Below are 21,379 nucleotides of genomic sequence, written 5' to 3'. Positions count from 1 at the left end.
ACAATATGTGCATGTTGAGGCCTTTAGACTTTGGCCACTAAAATGGGGGGGTTGGACCCTCAAAATGTGAGTTTGGAAAGTAGAAGTGAGGGACTGGGCCCTAAAAAAGAGGGACTGGGCCCTAAAAATGAGGGCTTGGACCCAAAAAAGAATTGAAATTTGGTTTGGAATTTGAAGCTTTGTATCTAAGCAAATACTCAGTTGTGCTTTAAAGTGACCAGAACATCTTTGAAACAGAAAGCTTTATTAAAATTAACTTGAATTCACTGCATTTGCATATACAGCCGAGTAGAACAATTTGTAAAAGCTCAGAGCACCTCTCAAGCTGTGCTGTGTCTTGAAAGCTCCGTGACCATGTCTGTCCTGGCACACAGAGGTTTGCATACTCTGTTTCCTGTCACCCCCAAAATCTGGAATCATTAGTTAAAGATAACTAATGGGCAGAATCTGGATTGTATTTTGAAATTATTTGCTTCAAGCAGAAGCAGGTTGTTCCCTTTTGCAAACGCTGAAATTGAGAAACACTGGGGAAATGCCCGTGCTGTGGTCTCACTGTTCTTGCCTCAGTCCACTTCTCCTTTTTTTAGTTATTTGAACATACTTCATTAAAAAAAAGGTGAAGTATGCTGGAAAGCAGTTTTGGCACTCTACAAAGGGTGTTGTGGCTGGGGCAGTAGTTCATGGATCTCTTGAATAAATGACTCTGGTGGTGGGGGCAATTGTTCTTCGGTTTCTGAGTGGAATTCCTGGTTCTTGCTGAGATTAGCACTGAGATCCTCAGCTGGTTGCCTGAGCCAGTCGGGTGGAGGTGGCAGGTCTGAGGATCCAGGTGAAGGTGCTGTGGGAGGACAGGAGACAGGTGCACAGTTGTCTGCTTCTGAGTTAGGAGCTGGAGCTGGATCCATGTGAGAACCTGAAGTCCTGGCTACAGAGCAATCTTCAGCTGATGGAGGCAGTTGGCTGGTTTCATTACTGGTAGTGCTGGTGGGTGGTTTATCTGATGAAATGGGGTTGTGTTGTAAGTGTGTGTCTTGTTTTGATTTCCAAGGCAACATGAATAACACTGATGAACGTTTGGTAGCCTGGTCAGAGTCCACAAGGACATCTGGCATGTCTCCATCTGCAAATGGAGAACGACCTGCCCAGGTTGAGTCAACCAGAACTGGCTTCTTGCAGCATTTCCACACAAGAATTATAATAATAGCCAATATCATGCTAATCAAAATGATGCCAATGATCAGTGCTGCTATCCAGCCTCCATCACTAGGTTCCACATAGACTTTGGGGGATGGAGCTGGTGGTGGAACATTCAGGGCTCTTCCAGATCTGTGTAAACTAAGTCCAGTTGCTTGCAACTGGTACAGAGGAGCTTTGTCTTCTGTTGGGCTCCTGCTGCTGGCGTGTGCATTTCTTTTACTGGTGGAAATGTTTTGAGGTATTGCTGTAGAAAGTGATTTCCAGATTTCTCCACAGAAGAGAACCAGTATTACTTGGGTGCCAGCCATTTTCCTGCAGCCTCTTTAAAAATGTCCTCTCCTGTAGCAGGAATGAAACAGAACGTACTAACAGGAAAGCTGTGTGTTATGTAGTTACACTTTACTGACTCCAGGCAATTTTATGTTAATCCTATAGTAGTGAAAATAATACTAGACTCTATGTCTAACTTTTCATGTCTGCTCAATTGGTATTAACAAGATTTGTCACTGACTTTGCAAACAGGCAGATTTTCAACATTATTGATCATTCTAATTAAGTGACTTTGAAAAGAGTGTCTAGATTATTATGACCTCCTTTCACCTTATCAGAAAAAGGCATCAGCAGAGAAGTACTCACAGTGTGAGAAAACAACAACATTTATCATTCCGGGTTGTGAACGTGGAACAGAACATGAAACACTGGCAGCAATATTGACAACCAGGATTGTCACCAGTAAAGAAAATTGTCTTGTTTTGATGGAGTTGAGAGCAAAGTAAAAGGCTCTTTAAACTTAAAGACTCTTAAAGACTCTTAAACTTCTATTTCCTGTTCTTGCCTCCCTTCAGAAGTTCAGCGTAGAGTGTAATAATTTTTAAAAGTTTCCAAACACTGGTGCTGTAATGGAACAACATTCTAATGTTAAACTGGTTTTATAAATAAATTCCTTCCTATGGAACACTTTATACACTCGAGGAGATGGTGTTAATGTTAAGTTGTTGGCATGAAACAGATTCTTGGTTTTTTTGCCCCTGTACTGTTTAGAGTTTAGGTCTCTGAATGTCTCTGTATGAAACAAATCATAAAATACACTCAGTACGTAGTGGTTTTATATCTGAGATTACTTTCATGCAATTTGAGCTAATCTATTAGTTACTATAATGCTTGTAACGTGAAGCTGTTCCTGGGAAATTAACATGCATAAATCTTTGTGGGTTTACAAATCTGCAAAGTTAAAGTTCAGATGTAGCAGTGTAAGCACCTGTGAGTAGTACATTAATACTCCTTGGGGTCATTTTGATCTAAACTCCGTAAGATTTACAACAGGGAAAAAATCATTCAATTAATTTTTCTATTCCCCTCTCTTCAAAATATAGTCAAATATACTTCCAGGTAGAGCTCATTTTAGTTCATAGTAACAACACCAAACAACATGCCTTTGAAACCCTAATACTTTTAAGATAAACATTCAGCAAGAGCTTTGAATATGCCCTGAAATCAGGACATACACAGTGCAGTTCCATTTCAAACCAAATAAGACAAATCTTAAGCTCTTCCATCTTAAAGTTGATTCTTACCTGAAAATTTATCTTCTACCAAGCCAGCATCATCTGACTTTGCTGTTTGAAGCCTTAGGGAGCCAGAGTGTGTGCTGAAAGTCAAAGAGTTTAAAATGGCTCATTTCATGTTGAAGTAGGTTTCTGCAGCAGAAGAGGAAGTTTACCAACACTTGCTGCAGGAAGTGTCAAGAGTGGAGAGATTAGTAAGAGTTTTATCTTGGAGTTTACAAGCTTGAGGAGTAAACTTTTCAGCTCCGTTGTTTTTCTTAAAACTCAAATATTGAAATGTTTGTGGCTTTTGTTAGTAGAAATTCATACATACTTGTTTGCCTGTCTTTGTTGCAAGCGGTTATCGCTGCTTCTGTGCGAGTCAAAAATGATGTGAGTTTGAATTGGATTTGAATCATCCTGATTTAATTTCAGTGATGGGTTTGGTGCACTGTCCTGATTATTAGTGGAAAAGCGTCGTTAGGCTCAGTACAGTGAGTCATGGAGAGTGATCTGATCCCAGGCTGCTGGCTCACTTCTGTAACTTCATTTGTGTAGCTGCATTAAAAGGCAGATAATTGCAGATTTCACCCTGACTCTCCATGTTCATTTTCTGTCTGGACAATGTGGTACCTCGATGGAGGGCTGTGCTCCCTGAGCAGCTAGTTTCCCACTGTCTATCCATACCATTTAGGGCAACCCAAATTACTTTCTTTTGTCTCCTAGAGAGGCCGCCTGGCAAACAGGAAGCCGCACAAATATGTCTTCATGGCATTTTGAAAGTGTGTTCTGCCAGTGCCAAGTAGCTACTACCAGATGCTTCTGCAGCTTCATCTCCTCCTACTTCTCCTGCTGTGCCTCTTCTGATTGCACCAGTTCTCTTTTTCAGCCTCTCCCTGGTCCTGCAGCAAACCCGGATCCTGATCCCATATTCACACTGTAACTCACAAGTTTCCTGTCTGATTCCTTCATCTCATCACAATTCTATTCAACCCTCGTGGTCTCCACCTATCTCTCACCACAGTTCCCACCTCAAGCACATTTCTTTTTCCTTTCTGTTTTTTCTTCCTTCTACTGATTCAATCAGAATTATTTTTTTTTTTGCCTGTTCTCATGACACTGCTGGTTTACCTCTTTAATCTGCTGCCTAATAACATCTGTGCTTCTGTGTGCAGGCTGGCTAACTCTTACACATTCATTCTCCTCTTTTAGTTCTGTTACCTTCCTACCTGTGAGCAGCTTTGCACGAGGTTAGAGTCTCATGTTTGCTATCTCAGATTCCTTTTCTAGTACCTGCACACCTCTGCTGTTCCCTCCTGGGCTTGTGGTCATTTTGGGGAAGGAGAAGGTAACTGCAATGCAGCATGTCCCAACCCTGCCCTTTAGCTCTCTTTCTGTCACCAGTGTGAGATGTTCTCAGTTCATCTCCTCCAAGTAGAGAGTTGTCATCACTGATGTGTCACAGTTTGCCCTTATTCTCCTGGCCTTTCTCCTCATGTTTTAGAGACAGAAGTCCCTCTCTCTCCTTTCCACTGGTGTGGTGTGTTGCGTCATGTTTCCATGACACAAGAAATCACAACTAGTCAGCAGAGAAGACCTTTACTGACTTTGAGCAAATGTTACGGGAATATAATATTCCCAACTGCCTTGTATAATATTTTTTGTAATATTTTCTCTTAGAGAAATAGTATCATGCAAGTTATTTAAGAAAAAATGTTTCTAGTTTATTGGAGATAAATTGAAACAGTTCATAGTATCATGTAAGTTAAGAAAAAATGTTTCTAGTTTATTTGAGATAAATTGAAACAGTTCATGTATTTTAACAAATAAGACAAACTTCATATGTTCATACACAAAGTCAAAACACAATAAATATGATTCAACTCTCAATCTGGTTCAGGAGCAGTTAAGCTGGTTTAAGAAGTTCTTGATGGAAAAAGCTGAAAGGGCATTTTGAGAGGGACCAGTTCCTGATTCAATGGTTGCATCAAAGTTGTGACTGAATTGTGGTTTTCCTAAAAAAGCAACTTGGTTATCCCTGTGCAGCACCTTATGGTTTGGTGTCTTTGTTAGACTAACAGTCCTTTCCTTTTCCGTCCCCTCCTGATCTTTGAGAATGGGCAGACTTCTGTCCTTCTGTTTTATCCCGTTCAGCTCCCATCACCATGATTCCTGGTCAAAGGAGTAAAACTGGTCTTGATGCTGTTTATAGAAAGTTGTTGAAGACAATCTGACTCCCAAGTGTTGCTGCAGCATTCCCACCATCAGAAAAGGAAAACCCTAACATCTGAATTTAGTTTTCCTTTGTTAAAATCCATGTTGTTACTTGAAAGCTAAGTTTTTTGCTGTCTATTACTGAGGTTAAAAAGGCAAAGGATGAATTTTTACCTGAGCGTGAATTAAATCTCAACTACAAAATTGGTTAAAATGGGTTTGTGTGACTTTGATGGTTCTTTGTTTTCCTGTTCGTTGTTTGTTTCTTTAGTGAGTTTCTCAGTAGTTTCATCTTTGAATTTCCTTTGGATTGCAGCATCTCTTCCTGATATCAAGTCTTGCATTATCAAGTCAGTTCCAATTGTCTCCTTAGGCATCCTCTGCCATGTTCCTGCTGCTGTTGGCCAGAAGCTGTTAGTAGCCACAATATCACCATTGCTCCTGGGCCTGCGTTTTCCTTGCTGAGTTTTTTTGAGATAGGACATTTTGTTTGCTATTACAACTGTTGCCAGAAATAAGAAGGTGCAGATAAGCACAAGTACTGCTATTATAATAAAGCAAATCAGTATAAGAGACTTATTATCTTCACATGTTTCTTTTGTCACTGTACCCTTGGATTTGCTGGTATTCCTTGGTCCTGCAGTGGCAGGAACAGCATTTCTGACAGGGGGAGACGTTGAATTTTGGGCCAAGGTGGAGGATAAGGGTAGCAGGGTATTTGTCTGCATTTGAGAACTAGGTGTTTTACTGCTGAAATTGATGCTCAGAGGAGAATTTGTATTGGCTTCTGTTATGTTATGGCTTCCACTGAGGTTTTGGCTGATAGGACTCCAGACCTCATTTGTAACCTGAGGATAATCAGTGTGGTTTGCACTCGTTTGCAGGCACAGAGAAAAGATTATCACCACAGGGAAGGCCAAATATGGTTTGCTATGCCTTTCTGTCTTCATCTTCCTTTTTAGTAACCTGCAAAAATACAAATGATGCTGTGAGTTTAGCAACTGCTAATTTGTAGAGCTTTGAATTGAACTTGTCAGGGAATACAAGGCAGCAGCCTTTTTAATTAAAAAAAAAAAAAAAGTAACTTGACCTCATTTTTGGTGGTTGTAGGAGGACGAGTTGAAGTACTTGGTATTCTGAAAGAATAGGTTGTCTCCAACTTCTGACAGTTTGAGGTTTATAAGAAATATATGAAGATTAAAAAAGAACATGCAGCAAAGAGAGAACGGAAAGTGTTTCCTACTAACTAATCAGTGGTTTAGAGGCAAACTCTGTGTAGTTCCTGCTCTTTAAAGCTGGCCATACTACAACTTTTAAGTTCCTCACTTCTTCTTTTACACAGTGAAAGGAGAAACCTGTATTGTTGCTTCTTACTTTTCTGTATTCCCCTGAAAGTGGGAAATGTAGCCATGCTTGTAAAGATGGTAAAATGAAAAACTCTAATTTGAAAAGTTCCTGTAAGTGACAGCAATTTATCTTACATTCCTTAGCACTGCTGGAGTCTGGAGTATTTTATAAATGCCTATGAAAAGCTTTGTTCTCTGATTTTTCTTCTTTGTTGTACAAAAGGCTCTTTATCACAAATGTACTTCTCAATTTTTTTCTCACCAACATGCTACAGATTGTGACATTTCCTTTAAAATGCCTGAGATGATGATGCAAATGGTATTACCATTAGTATGTTCTGTTTCACATTTGAGCAAGTATTCAAATTTGTACCTGTTGAATTTGTCTGGAGGGCAGGAAACTGATCTTTAGGTCAGTTTGATACTGAGATAATAACCTCAAAATACTAGTAACAAATCAGACAAGCACTGAGCCCCTTTGCTGCTGCTTCCTCCAGTTTGCAGTGTGAAACACGCTCAGAATTTAAAGCTAATTGACCCTCCCCGTGTGTATCTCTTTGAACAGAACAAAATATTTCTTTTGAATGTTACAGACTAGCTTTGCTTCACATGTAAATACTATATAGCCAAAAGTAACAGTGCTTTTTTTGCCTTTTTTTTTTTTTTTTAATACATTTGTTCTTGAAACTGCTGCTTGAAAGGTAACAAAACATCTCAGTATGGTTGTAAGATTGAGTAATTTCCAGATATTCCTGACAGTGTTTCCTTTTAGCATAGTCAAAATTTGTTAGCAAGCCTAGGGGAGAACTTAGTATATTCTCGCCCAAAAATCAAAGGGGTGAACTTGCCCATCTTGCAAAATCCAAATGGCAGTGCTTCAAATGGCTGAAGCCCTCCAGGAAAATGAAAGTGATACGGAAAAGAAAGTGAGATGCCTGGTGTGTAAGCAGGGGACACAGTGAGTGTCTCTCTTTACGTGACAAAGGGGCAGCAAAAGATTGATATGTCTCTTACTTGGCAGGTCACCCATAACAAAATTAGACTCCATTCTGAGATGAATCCTTATTGTTAAGTTTGGGCTAGAAACAATCTTAGTAATCGAGTACAGCTCAGGTAGAATTATCTTTAGATGGTAGAGGCTGCCTGGAGGATGCCTTGTAGCATACTTTAAACAGGAAACAAAAGTAAAACCAGCAAAGCCTTTTTTTGTTTGAAAGAAAACATTTCACATCAAAGTTTCTGCATAATGTACAGAACTGAGATGTGTTTGATGGTACAAATTTATTTAATGCTACTGTCCCAGAGTTGCAGCTCTTTCTGCCTGCTCCCTCCAAGGGTACAGTAAGTACAGTGTTAATTGTAGCATTCTAGACCAGATGTGCTTTTCTTAAAAATAGACTGATGTTGTTAAGGACTTCGCTTAAAATCATGAGAGCAAAGGAACTGATCCTTAAAAAGCTGTTTTTTTCTTTAGTTCAACCCCTTGTGCATAGGTATTGATAGGCTCTTCTCTCAGTGCACAGTAAGATCTGCAATACAGAGGAACAACAGAGCCAAGTAGTGACTGTCACTGTTAATTCTTCAGAGTCTTGATTGTGAATAACCTTTTTAACATTACTAAAAATACAGTTATAAGCTGCCTTAATTCAATTGGAGTTAATGTTTGTACAGATTGTTACTGGTTTTGAGTTACTTGAACATCTTTAAAGATACTTTTGCTTATAATTTTCTACAAAATCTAAGAAATTTGGAAGTGGAACTTAAAATAGGAGAAGGAATATGTGTACTTACCTTGCCAAGATGTAGTCAAAAGAAAATGGATGTTTCAGGTATTTAGTCCTTGGACAATAAAATGTCTTTGTGCATGTATTTTGCTCTTAACATAAAGGAAGTAGATTTAGTCAATGCTGGTATTTTTTAAGCAAATCTGTAGCTGAAATTATATGTCGTTTACTCGAAGTGGAGAAGTAAAACCACAGAGATGACACACTTCCTTTTTGTAACACCCATACCATGACACGTTAAGGGGGGGAAAACACCAACTTGCCCAAATTAGCTCTCAGAACAGGAAGTAACATGAGGGGAAGTATCTTTGGCAGACAGACATTCTACGTTAATGAAATGGATCTTCTCAGTTATCCTGTGTTCAGGTGTTTTATCCCTGATGTTACTAAAAGCAGGGTCCCAGGACACCTAAAACTACTTTTATTGGCTCTTTCCATAGTCTCTTGGTTTGCCTTGAAAGAGTTCTTGCTGGCCTGAAACAGTGACAGGTATTTAAAAGTACCTTAGATGTTCATGAGCTACTGTTGAGTTTGATTTTTAATTTATTCTTCCTATTAGAGTTTTATCTGCTGTGCTGACTCCAGGGACTTGGTTTAGGCAGATGTACTTTCCAGTCTAATGAAATTCAGAGAATCATTAAATGAGAACAAAAGGTTCTTAGTATTTATATATTATCTGAACGTTTTTCTGGAAAGAGGTATTTTTTAGACAAATCCTCTTGTACTGCTCAGAGGACTGGCCACTGCACCAAGTGTTTGAGTGTGCTGCAGTATCTAGTGAATGAAATGAGCTTGAGACCCTTTGAAGAGGTAGCTATGTGGATGCTTAATTAGTCTTAATTAAGACTTCTGAAATGAATCTATTTTTCTACATATAGATATAATTTGAATCTCTAAGGAGATACAAAATTAGTTTCAGGGACTTACACTTCTTAAAGGAACTCTGAGCTCTTTTCATGGTATCCAGTTTTGATCTAAGTGATGCACTCTTGCCTCTCCAGCATGGATTGCATTTTTCCTTCTAGTTGACTAAACCTCCTGGCTGTCTGGAGGTTGCTTGGCTGTGGTAGGTTGCGTGGCTCTTCAAAATGGAGTTAAATCCCAAGTCAAGCTCCATCGTGCTGGCACTGCAGGTGGTTGGAGCCATGGCAGGGTGGTAGCAGGTGCCTCCAGGCTGCAGCTGCCGGTCCAGCCACAGAATGGCAGGGTTTGGAAGGGACCTCTGGACATCATCTAGTCCAGCCCCCCTGTGAGAGCAGGATCCCCAGAGCAGATCTCACAGAACATGTCCAGATGGGTTTGGAATGTCTTCATGGATGGAGACTCCACAACCTCCCTGGGAAGCCTGTCCCAGTGCTCTGTTACCATTAGAGGCAAGAAGTCTATTCTGATATTTAGGTCAAACCTCCTGTGTACCAGTTTGTGTCTGTCCTGTCACTGGACACCACTGAGAAGAGTCTGGCCCCATCCTCCTGACACCCCCTGTAGATATTTATGAACATTGATGAGATCCCTCCTCAACCTCCTTGTCTCTCAGCTGAACAGCCCCAGCTCTCCCAGCCTTTCCTCACAGGCAGATGCTCTGGTTTCCTAATCATCTGTGTCCCCGTGCTGAACTCTCTCCTGTAGTTCCTTGTCCTTCTTGAGCTGGGGAGCCCAGAACTGCACCCAGTGCTCCAGCCCATTGCTTTGGGTTGATGGTGTGTGTAGAACTAAGTGACATCAGTCTGATTTAGTGTGGTAGTAGTATGTGCACTGCACCACTCCAGTGCTTTAATGTGGATCTAACAAGCAAACCCAGCCATGTCTGTCTTGGTTTCTTCCAGATTCAAGACTGGTCAGATCAATGGAGATTTGCTGATCTACCATGTCCTGCTGACTCTGAAGCCATACTATGCAAAGCCATATGAAATTGTCGTGGACCTCACACACGCTGGCCCCAGTAATCGCTTTAAAACAGACTTTCTTTCTAAATGGTTTGTAGTTTTTCCAGGCTTTGCTTATGAAAACGTATCAGCCGTTTTTATTTATAACTGTAACTCTTGGGTCAGAGAATACACCAAATACCATGAAAGGCTCTTGACAGGTTTGAAAGGAAGCAAAAGGCTTATTTTCATAGACTCTCCAGGGAAACTGGCAGAGCATATCGAGCACGACCAGCAGAAGCTCCCAGCAGCTACCTTGGCTTTGGAGGAGGACTTGAAAGTGTTTCACAATGCTCTCAAACTGGCTCATAAAGACACCAAAGTTTCTATTAAAGTAAGTCCTTCTAATGCTATTCCTCATGAATTTCCTGCTCTTTAAAGCTGGCCATATGACAACTTTAAGTTAGTCACTTCTTTTACGGAGTGAGAGGAGAAACCCACATAAGGTTCTGAGAATAATTTTACTGTCTCTTAATTCTCCTCTCCTGTCTTGAGGAGAAACCACATTTTGTTAGTATGCCTCTTTAGGGAGTATAGAATTAAATATCTGTATTTATGTCAGACTTTCCTCTCTTTGTATTGTTAGCAATAGGTGCTGAACCATTTTTCTATTCCCTTTTAAGGTTGGGTCGACAGCTGTGCAGGTGACGTCAGCAGAACGAACAAGAGTCTTGGGACAAACAGTGTTTTTGAACGATATCTACTATGCCTCTGAAATTGAGGAAATTTGTCTTGTTGATGAGAACCAGTTTACCTTAACCATCGCCAACCAAGGCACACCACTCACCTTCATGCACCAGGAGTGTGAAGCCATTGTGAGGTCCATCATTCATATCCGGACACGGTGGGAGCTGTCGCAGCCAGACTCTATCCCCCAGCACACCAAAATCCGTCCTAAGGATGTCCCTGGAACGCTGCTGAACATAGCACTGCTCAACCTGGGGAGTTCAGACCCCAGTTTGAGGTACAGATCTTGAAAATTTATATTTAAAAATGGGCTTTCCAAGGTTTCCGAAGTGTTAGCAAAACAGTTTTTCTTTTACCGCAACTCACTAATATGTGCTTTTTAAGATAAAGAAAGATTTGGTTTCTGTAGGTGAAGAAAGGCATGTGAACTCTCAGGGTAATTGAAGGCATACAGGAAGCTTAATAATTCATCTTGATAAGGAGAAACACTCATGCTTTGCTATGTATGTTTAGGAGTACTTTTGATTTTCCTGCTGTTGACCTTCACATTTCATAACGTGGAGCTGTAGCTCTTAGAGCAGGCTCAGGCTGGGTGCCTGCCCAGGGCTATGGCAGTCCCTCTCCCAGGAGCTTGAGTGCACCAGGAAATGTGTAGAATTCCCTGGAACTGCAGACCCTTCTGAGAAGTCCAGTGCAAAGTCCTTCAACGTCATCCAAATTCGTATAAAGCAAGCAGAGGAGTAATTCCTTTCATTTCTCAAAGGTTGTTCTCTCTGAATCTCAACTGGTACAGGGAAAAAGTTCAGGATTTAGATGTAATCTCTTATAAAGCAGCATTGATTTGATTTTGAAAATGTCAGTGCCTTGGTGTAATGTGTATATTTTAAAATGTACAAGAAAACTATTACAAGTCACGTTGCTTGCTTTGTTACAGGTCTGCTGCCTATAATCTCCTGTGTGCCTTAACTTGTACCTTTAATTTAAAGATTGAGGGCCAGTTACTGGAAACTTCAGGTCTGTGTATTCCTGCCAACAACACACTATTTATTGTATCTATTAGTAAGACTCTTGCAGCTAACGAGCCACACCTCACCTTAGAGTTCCTGGAAGAGTGTATTTCTGGATTTAGCAAATCTAGTAAGTAGCACTGCTGTTCCTGAATGTTCACCATGAATTGGAAAAGTTTTAGCTTAGGCAATTAAGCTTCCTCATGTTACTGTGTCACAATAAGTCTGATGCATCTTAGAGCTGTTTTTAAGATCATTTATATCTGTTCCCTCAAGTTGTGTAACTCTCTGAAGCCAGGCAGTTCATGAGCTGGAATGGCATCTGTTGGTGCCAAAACATTCCCCTTTACATTGGAATGTGCCCTTCCCTTTCTCATGAAGTAGATTAATTAAAAAAAAACAAACCAAAACAAGAAAACAACAACTGCTTTTTAAACTTTGAAATGAATGTTAAAATAAGTTTTACTAGACATCTCATTCAGTTAGAGGGTTAAGGTCATCCAGAGAGATCACCACAAATAGTTTGTTTCATATCTCTTGGCAGTTTTGTTCAGTGAGCACTTTGGGTAGATCTGTCAGGATGTTATTGATTCACCAGAAGTAGAGAAGATTGCAGTACAAAAATCAAAATTTGAAGTCCATGATGGTGCAAGTTTGAACTCTAGAATATACGTACACAGAAGAGTTCTAGAATTCTTCAGTCATACCAGAATTAATCTTTTCAGACTGATTATATCTCTCCTACTTCTGCCATCCTGTTTTCCAGGCATAATTCAGCTCTGACTTTACTGTTGGAAGCTGTTGAGAATAGATGCTCAAGATTGAAAATAAATTATCTTAAATAGTCCCACGTGATTCTGAATGTGGACATCTTTGTCACATCTCTTAATAAGATGTTAAAACTACCAACATCTACAGATATTTCTTTGATATCATTATTAGAGTATATTTCTTTTTGAAGCGGGTCTTTTTGTCCTATGTTATTTGCTCAGCTCTGATGGGAATGATTTTAGACAATTAAATAGAAAGGAAAAGTGCTCACAAATAATTATCCATGAGAGCAGTGCTGATTCTGTGTTACGAGGTGGATTTTTATTTCAGGTATTGAACTGAAACATCTCTGTCTGGAGTATATGACCCCCTGGCTGTCCAATCTGGTTCGGTTCTGTAAACACAACGACGATGCCAAGCGCCAGCGAGTCACTGCGATTCTTGATAAGCTGATAACAATGACCATAAATGAAAAGCAGATGTATCCTTCTATTCAGGCTAAGATATGGGGAAGCCTTGGACAGGTACAAATTCTGCAGAATTTATTACAGTTTGTTTCTGAGTTAATCTGACTGATTAAAAACACATTTCTTTTCTCTCACAGATAACAGATCTCCTTGATGTGGTGTTGGACAGTTTCATCAAAACTAGTGCCACAGGGGGCTTAGGGTCCATAAAAGCTGAGGTTATGGCAGACACAGCTGTAGCCCTTGCTTCTGGAAATGTGAAACTGGTTTCAAGCAAAGTGAGTTCCCTCGTTGCCTTCATTTCCTTTTATATAATAGTTTCAGTTTCAATTAATGTGATACTGAGATGCTTTCTGATAACCTATCGCAGGCAATAATGCAAAACAAATTTATAAAACAGTTTCCAAGCAATAGAATAATTCCAGTGTTAGAATATAAAGTTTTTTAACTGAAATTTTGAGCTGTGCTCTTTTAAGTGAAGCAAAATGACTGCTGTCTTTTCAGGTGATTGGAAGGATGTGTAAAATAATTGACAAGACTTGTCTGTCTCCAACCCCTACCCTGGAGCAGCACCTGATGTGGGATGATATCGCCATCCTCGCACGCTACATGCTGATGCTCTCCTTTAACAACTCTCTGGATGTGGCAGCACATCTCCCCTACCTCTTCCATGTTGTTACTCTCTTGGTGGCCACGGGTCCCCTTTCTCTCAGAGCTTCCACTCATGGTCTCGTCATCAACATCATTCATTCTCTTTGCACTTGTTCACAGCTTCACTTCAGTGGTGAGTGTTTTTCAGATCTTCAATTAGGCTGATTGCTCCTTAGTTTGGTTGAGAAATGTTTGAGTTGTCATTGTCTCTTCAAACTATTCTGAGAGTTTGTAAATACCATGTTATAATTTAGCTTGCATACCAATCAGAGGAAGGGTATGATCTACAATGAATGAGTGTGGAATTAAAAAGTGACTGTCAGGTCAGGTTTAGAGTAGGTGCATAATGTAAATTGTTTGTATACTGGGTTTTAGAAAAAGAGAAGAAAGTACAAATCAGTTCCTGTAATGCAAAGAAAGGAGAAAATATCTGTGCTAAAACTGGCTGATGTGCATCTTTGGAATGGTTGCATAATGTGTTAACAAAAATATAAATTACATAAGGGAATTTTTTGAAACGAGACTGTTATCACAGGTGTTTTGCATACTGCTGTGTTTTAGCAGTCCTAAAATACTTGCTATCAGCTAATATGTATCTGTGACTTCTTACCACAGAAGTACAGTGGAAAAACTGGGGTAGATTTTGCACAGGAAAAAAAAAAAAAACAAGTTTATCTAATCTTTTTTAAGTATCTGAAAACTCAAACCTAGATATGTCTTGACAGAGTGAGTGTGTGAATACACACGTGTATGTCTAAAGAGAAGCTGTGCTGTGACAGCCAGGGAGAAGTGCAAGTCTTCCTGGGTAAACCATGAAATTTGAGGTACACTGAAATGAAGTGAAAGTTCAGCACTGTATAAATAGCCAGTGCTAGTAGAAGGGCTGCAATTTTCTTCTGATTTAAGTGGCTTTCTTCGTTTCAGTGCCAGAGCCAAAAGCAGAATGTGATTGCAGCTTGAACTTACAATCCTGTTGGTATTTCAAAGCAGGAACTCCCCAGGTTTCCGTTTTCTGAACCAATGTGAGGAAAAGTCTCACAGAACCACACCTTTAAACAAGTTTCTTTCCACCTGTTTTTAGAATACACCTTCCTGGTGTCCAGTTTCACCAGTGCCCCATTGTGCACAGTTTTGGGGGCATATTCTGGGAGAACTGGCAAAGAGAAGATTGTGTTGGAATGCGCGAGGTGACAAACAGGATGATCATCTCCTTTCGTATCTGTGGGAGGGTGAGCCTAAGACTGGGGAAAATACAGATTGGATTTCAGTAGTTTAAATTTGATATGTCACAATTTTTCCACAGAGGAGACCAAGCAAGTTCTAAGGCTGAGCTTGACTGAGTTCTCTCTGCCCAAATTTTATTTGCTGTTTGGAATCAGCAAAGTGAAATCGGCCGCGGTCATAGCGTTCCGGTCCAGCTACCGAGACCGGTCCTTCTCACCTGGCTCCTATGAAAGGGAGACTTTTGCACTGACTTCCTTGGAAACTGTTACTGAAGCTTTGTTGGAGATCATGGAGGTATGTGGTTCAAAATAAAACAAACTCTCCCTAAGGGAAGAGGGCACTGCTTCCTACGGGCAAGCGGTGTAGTGAGTTGTACCTCTCCTGATGTGGGAATAATGAGTAGTTGACTTCTGAGAGCTCAAGTAACTGCACATTCTGAATTTTAAAATTCTTTTTAGGCTTGTATGAGGGATATTCCAACGTGCAAGTGGCTGGACCAGTGGACTGAACTAGCTCAAAAGTATGTTGCAGATCTCCCCTGCCCACCTGCGTCGTATATTTAGAATTCTCAGTTTCTTGTTATCCAGCCTATTTGTTGTGTATTTGTTTAATATTGTGTATTCTGTTTCTTCACAGGTTTGCATTCCAGTATAACCCATCCCTGCAGCCAAGAGCACTTGTTGTCTTTGGCTGCATAAGTAAACGTGTGTCTCATGGACAAATCAAACAAATAATCCGAATTCTTAGCAAGGTAATAGACTCAAATACCTTAAATTGATTTGGTGACAAAAAGTTTCGTCAGTGCTGTGATTTCTAGAGTAACAATAGTTTTCAATATTGAATTTAAAATTCTGGACACTGAGATGGATCCAGTATTTACATCAATGAGAAATTTTCTGTGAAGGCATGAAGCTGTAAGCACATGACTCACAATTTCCTGTTTGTTTTTAAAGGAAGTTAATGATCTCACTTGTTATAAGTAAATACAAGAAAGAGCAGGGCATCTGTGTAAGAAAACTTGGAAGCAGACTGTCTAGCTTTCTATATGACCTTCTATACTTTATATATATTATATGACATGTCTATATATGACATTCTGTATTTTCTCAAGAAGGTTGTATTCCATAGTAAGGAAATGGTACATTAAATGTTTCCTTTAAGTGCTTTAGTAGACTTCTGTGGATATAAACTGGACAGCTGAATTGTAAGAGAGCTGTTCTCAAACTCTGCACCCTTGCTGTTTAACACCCATTGTACAGTTACTTTCAGCAATACATGCCTCACTTCTCTGCAAATCTGCCTGTGTAAAAGTCCTTGAGAATTGGTTTAGAATGAGCTCCATCAAGCTTGGTAAACTGAGAGCAACAAGTTTTGTTTAGAGCTTTGATCTTCTTTTTACAAAACAAAATCTAATTATGCTTGTATTTTTAATTACTCCTTTTTTTCCTACCAAAAGGGACTCGAGAGCTGTTTAAAAGGCCCTGATAATTACAACAGCCAAGTACTAATAGAAGCTACAGTTATAGCACTCACCAAGCTGCAGCCTCTTCTTAATAAGGTAAACAGCTGGGTTTTTGGAGTAAACAGAGCCCATATTTTGCATAGAATTATAATTATGGGTATAATCTCAAAAATATAAGTGTTGTGGAATCTGAAGTTCACAGTTCATTGCTATGATTCATGCTCCAAAGTACTGCAGATGGGAAAGATGTCACAGATGTTTGTGTGTGGGACCTGTGCAGAGACGTTGCAAACACTTTGGAATGTTCTCTTCCGCTCCACCACACTGGACCTTAGTTGTACAGGCACAGGCCCTATCCCAGGCTGCCCAATTCCTTCCAAAAGATTTTCAGTCTTGGCTTTCAAAACATTTGATTGCTAATACATGCTTTTCAGACCGTGGCTTGTCATCCATGTTGGTCTTACCTGATCTGGTATGAGGCTGGCCATCTGTATGTTACTTTCAAGTTCATTAGTTGGTCAGCAAACCAAGGGGTGTGCTGGTATTTACTGTTAATAAATAAAACTTGTTCCTAGAAAAAACTGCTGCTTAAGAGTCCCAAGATATGTTAAATGCCAGTTCTTTCCTGCATGCTTCTCTGATTTGGAGAAGAAATTGTCTGGCCAGCTACATGTGCAGAACTGCAATCCATTCTCCATGTGTCCTCTCAAATTGATAATGAAAGACATATTTCTGTTCAGTCTGACAAAATGTCTGACATATTTGTGAGAAGGTGGAGGAATATAAAAGAGAAGGACTGTCTTGGAGAAAATAAAAAAAAAGGCTTGAAAGTGATTTACTTTGTACTGTTCATGTGAAAGTGGGTTTTCTTGGAATGGGTGTGGCTGAAGACAGAAGCAGCTGCAGGGGTAGTAGTGCCTGTACCATGTGTCAGTCCTGTTTGAAAGTGAAATCATGAATCTTTCTTTCTCCCCAGGACTCTCCTATGCACAAGGCCCTCTTTTGGGTGGCTATGGCAGTTCTGCAGCTGGATGAAGTCAACTTGTACTCGGCAGGCACGGCCCTGCTGGAGCAGAACCTGCACACCCTGGACAGCCTCCGTGTGTTCAACGACAAGGTGAGCCTGCACATCACTGGTTTGTCAATTTTTTTAAAGCAGCTTGAGATAATGATGAGTAACTTGTCAGTGAGGTACTCGTGTGTTTTGTTTTTCATGGGTCAGAGCCCAGAAGAGGTGTTCATGGAGATCAGGAGGCCACTGGAATGGCACTGCAAGCAGATGGATCACTTTGTTGGGCTAAATTTCAACTCCAACTTTAACTTTGCACTAGTGGGACACCTCCTGAAAGGTAAGAATGCATATTGCTGCTCATTTGAAATGAAAACTTAATTCAGAAAGAAAAGCCCAAGGATAAAGGGGAAAAAAATGGGTGGTGGATTTTAAGTAACTTGGATAGATACAGAATTAAAATGTTCTTTGGTTAAAGGACTTTGCCAAGTTTCCCGTAGACGTGTTCTTTGCCACTTCCTCCAAGAATACTGTCTTTATCTGCCTGTGTTCAGGCTCATTGCTTCCTTTAGAAGATTAATTTGTGAAATAATAGATATAATATGTGTACAGACATTTGAAATGATGTGATTTGGGAAGGGTAAGACGGAAACAATAAACTCAACCGTGCAGTTTCTGCTGGCATTGTGCTTCCCTACCCATTACATGAGGTTTCCTGAGAACCTGCTGAAAAATCTTTATAAAGCTTGTCAAAATATTAATGCTTCAGAAATATGCATGAAAATTAAATACAATATTTGGTTTCTTAACCTCATCTCTTAGGGTACAGGCATCCTTCTCCTACAACTGTAGCAAGAACAGTAAGGATTCTGCATACACTGCTAGCTCTGGTTAACAAACATAGGAACTGTGACAAGTTTGAGGTGAACACGCAGAGTGTGGCTTACCTAGCAGGTAAACATCAAACCAACCAACATTCTTTTACATTTGTGCTAGCTGAAAAGGAATGGATTATTGTGGGAATTCTTAGGGTTTAAGGTTAATAAAATTGTACCAACATAAAGTTGTAACTGGAGATGGACAAGTGTCTGGGGGACGTCAATTCAAGCTTTTTGTGGCCTGAAAGCTCTGCAGCACAGGACCCTCTGTGCAGCTGTGAATATACTGCAGGGAGGCTGAAGGTTTTTTGGTTTAAATAGTGAAGTGGGTGCCCTAGAACATTCACATTCCTAGTGGTCCAGAAAGAGCAATTGTGACCTCATGAGGGCAAATGTTTAAATAATTTAATTGTAACTGGATGGGGAATATAATTATTTTAAAATGACCGATTTGTAATCTATACATTTCTGTAAGGTGTAATTTTATCTTCTTTGTAGTAAGTAAAACATTTAAATTGATGGAATATTGCTTACATTCTTCCATCTATTCCTCCTGTGGAGAACTCATGTTAGCTTTCTTTGAATTTTTAGCATTGCTGACAGTATCTGAGGAAGTTCGAAGTCGCTGCAGCCTAAAACATAGGAAGTCTCTCTTGTTGACAGATGTTTCAATGGAAAATATTCCTATGGATACATATCCCATACATCACAGTGACACTAGCTATAGGTTGGTTTTCTGACTTCCAGATAAGTTACCAAATTCCATTGTCTGTTTACTTTAGTACTGAAAACTGAATTATTCCTAGAGATTTGAGATCCATAAAGGTCTTCCAGAAATAGACTTTGGAGGTTTGTAAACTCTGATAACATCTTTCTAGAAGACCTAAGTTCACCTCATTTATTAATTTGTATTTTAGAAAAATGTTTTATTTGTCCTTTCAAGAGCTTCTAGGTGTGTAGTAATTACTTGGTCACTGTCACTGGAAAATGTTGACACCCTATAGCTTGTCTATCAACAGCCTCAAAGATAAGCTAAGGAGTCAACCTAGGAGTGACCTGAAGAGCCAGTGTCTCCCTACAGGGAGCACTTAACTCAGTATCTGTCTTTATAACATCCAGTATGGAGTAGCTGATTATTAAATATCTTTCATGTTGTCTGACAGGCTGATCTGCTTGTGTTCTTTTCATTGCTTTGGTTTTTATCTCTTCAGCTTTACCTGCTTATCAGATTGTTAGTTTTCACTAGCTCAGACATTTTTACAAGCAAAGTGATTACTTAAGATGTGTCTTTTTGGGGCATTAACCTGTTAGGAAAGAGGGGTTGAATCAAGAGTAGTTTGACTAGTTGAAAAATGTATGCCTAAATGTGCACAGTTTTAAAGGTTTTTCTTAATTTCTCTGCACTTTCAGGACACTAAAGGAAAATCCACCATGGTCATCACCAAAGGGGTCAGACAGACATCTGGCTGCCAGTTACCCAACAGTGGGACAGATAAGCCCTCGAACACGAAAGTCCATGAGTTTGGATATGGGGCAGCCTTCCCAAGCAAACACTAAAAAGCTTCTAGGTTATTAAATCACTCATTTACTAATTTGTCTAAAGAATACCTCAGGAAGTGTTACTGGAGAAAAATGACGCTTGGATTTATTCTGGCTTTTAAGTGCTTATTCCTGATTGAGAGGGAGAGATGCAGTTTCCACAGAGCACAAATTGGAGAAGAGTGTTCAGTTGAAGAGGCCTAATTCAGTTCTTTTGATCACAAAGAGGGGGGAGCAAGAGTGACCCTTAATGTGCATATTGAAGTGGAGGGGGAAAAAAAAAGGAAGAAAAAAATATCTTTCAGATACTAAAGAGTCATAGGGCCAGTTTTCTGCCACCAGCCCTCTTTCAGCAAAAGCAAGAAGCTGAATACCTTTGCTTCTACATTGAGTACTCTCTCTCATGCTAGAAGTGATGGTCCCAAAACATTTTAGATGTTTTGGAAGCTATCTGATTTTTATTCATGGCTTCTCAGTGCATCATGTTTACAAGGAAAGTCTTATTATCAGAGAAACAAGTTGAGTTGCTTTCCATAACCTGTGGTGATCCTTTCCCATTGCCTGGTGTACATGGAAAGAGAGGGGCATTTCTCTCATGACAATCCTAGTACTGCTTCCTTTTCAGTAACCACATTTTGGCATGTTTATTCCATGTGATGTGTTGACCAGGAAACCATAGCATGCCCACAGCTGACATACTGGAATAAATTGCATGTTTTCCTCATATGTATTGTGAAGCATTTTGGAAATTGTGATGGAGAGGGGCATGGTGTGATCGTGTGTTCTCTGCCACCCCTGAAAAGGGTGAAAATGTCCCCAGATTCCTACCAATACATTGCAGCTAGCAGAGTAGCTTGGCCAAGAAAATCAGAAATAGTTAGAATATGGATTTAGGTGTAATGTTTTTAATTGCCTGATAAATTGTTTTTAGGTACAAGGAAAAGTTTTGACCATTTGATATCGGACACAAAGGCTCCTAAAAGGCAAGACATGGAATCTGGAATCACAACGCCTCCCAAAATGAGGAGAGTAGCCGAAAATGATTATGAAATGGGTGAGAAACAGGACTAACATTTTAAGAATCATGCTGATTATAAATGCTTTGTATATACATACAAAGGATTATTTCTAAATTCAGTGTTTATTTGCCTAGGTTACTCCAAGGTAAGGGAGAAACACCGTTCTTAACAGTGGCTTCTGGAGAGCACAGTTTTCCATATCACTGGCAACTGAGAGTTGCTTGGTTTGCAGATGCAGAGTGAAGGGCAGCTATGAGTCCTGCATGCAGGAGTGAAATGAAATAAATAAAATTGGGCTTTTGATAAGCTAATAAGCCCTAGCTGAAAATTTCTGCAGGAGATGGAACCTGACCTAGTGCCTAGAATGCCTCTCTTCATCTTCTCCCACATCTGCTTCCTGTGCCCCATCCCCAATTGCAATGCAAGACCAGGGTTCTTGGCTTGTCTCGGCTGTCGGGCTCCTGCCTGACCTGAACATGGCACCTATCACCCCTGGGCCTGTATTTCACTGAAGAGAAAATTGGGGTCACTCTCTGCCATTCGGTAATACATCCCATGTGATGGTCTAGCTCTGCTGGTATTACAGCACACTGGTTGCTTTCATACTTTCTTAAAAGGCTGGTGAACTCTAAAGTTTGCATAGGACTGAGTTTTC

The 21,379-nt window shown here is 40.0% G+C and overlaps 3 protein-coding genes across 7 annotated transcripts in view; 1 reads left to right on the top strand and 2 right to left on the bottom strand.

Moving 5' to 3' along the window:
• NF1 (neurofibromin 1) overlaps window positions 1-21,379 on the top strand; it is a 91,229-nt gene that overhangs the window by 55,878 nt on the left and 13,972 nt on the right. For all 5 annotated transcript variants that reach the window (XM_051635315.1, XM_051635313.1, XM_051635311.1 and 2 more), the window contains 16 exons: window positions 9,912-10,344; window positions 10,634-10,974; window positions 11,632-11,834; window positions 12,806-12,999; window positions 13,080-13,220; window positions 13,447-13,726; window positions 14,897-15,111; window positions 15,276-15,337; window positions 15,454-15,568; window positions 16,274-16,375; window positions 17,256-17,396; window positions 17,502-17,628; window positions 18,111-18,242; window positions 18,758-18,893; window positions 19,577-19,734; window positions 20,637-20,759. In XM_051635315.1, the coding sequence (XP_051491275.1) occupies window positions 9,912-10,344; window positions 10,634-10,974; window positions 11,632-11,834; window positions 12,806-12,999; window positions 13,080-13,220; window positions 13,447-13,726; window positions 14,897-15,111; window positions 15,276-15,337; window positions 15,454-15,568; window positions 16,274-16,375; window positions 17,256-17,396; window positions 17,502-17,628; window positions 18,111-18,242; window positions 18,758-18,893; window positions 19,577-19,734; window positions 20,637-20,759 (2,903 nt within the window). The remainder of the gene's footprint in view (window positions 1-9,911; window positions 10,345-10,633; window positions 10,975-11,631; window positions 11,835-12,805; window positions 13,000-13,079; window positions 13,221-13,446; window positions 13,727-14,896; window positions 15,112-15,275; window positions 15,338-15,453; window positions 15,569-16,273; window positions 16,376-17,255; window positions 17,397-17,501; window positions 17,629-18,110; window positions 18,243-18,757; window positions 18,894-19,576; window positions 19,735-20,636; window positions 20,760-21,379) is intronic.
• On the bottom strand, window positions 486-2,852 carry EVI2B (ecotropic viral integration site 2B). Its single transcript, XM_051635317.1, has 2 exons — window positions 2,772-2,852; window positions 486-1,536 (listed from the first exon to the last, which is right to left on the bottom strand). Exon 2 carries the CDS (start codon window positions 1,503-1,505, stop codon window positions 648-650), a length of 858 nt encoding a protein of 285 aa, XP_051491277.1. The 5' UTR covers window positions 1,506-1,536; window positions 2,772-2,852; the 3' UTR covers window positions 486-647.
• On the bottom strand, window positions 4,599-8,245 carry EVI2A (ecotropic viral integration site 2A). The gene is made up of 2 exons (XM_051635318.1): window positions 8,093-8,245; window positions 4,599-5,921 (listed from the first exon to the last, which is right to left on the bottom strand). The coding sequence occupies exon 2, from the start codon at window positions 5,903-5,905 to the stop codon at window positions 5,141-5,143; it is 765 nt and encodes a 254-aa protein (XP_051491278.1). The 5' UTR covers window positions 5,906-5,921; window positions 8,093-8,245; the 3' UTR covers window positions 4,599-5,140.

The sequence above is a fragment of the Apus apus genome, chromosome 18 (assembly GCF_020740795.1).
Source record: "Apus apus isolate bApuApu2 chromosome 18, bApuApu2.pri.cur, whole genome shotgun sequence".
NCBI lineage: Eukaryota > Metazoa > Chordata > Aves > Apodiformes > Apodidae > Apus > Apus apus.
The sequence above is the reverse complement of the archived record's forward strand: the minus strand, read 5'-3'. Positions and strand labels throughout refer to the sequence as shown.

What these genes read in the sequence shown, in the direction of transcription:
- EVI2B (XM_051635317.1), bottom strand. Translation starts at nt 1,505, where the DNA reads ATGGCTGGCACCCAAGTAATACTGGTTCTCTTCTGTGGAGAAATCTGG.
- EVI2A (XM_051635318.1), bottom strand. Translation starts at nt 5,905, where the DNA reads ATGAAGACAGAAAGGCATAGCAAACCATATTTGGCCTTCCCTGTGGTG.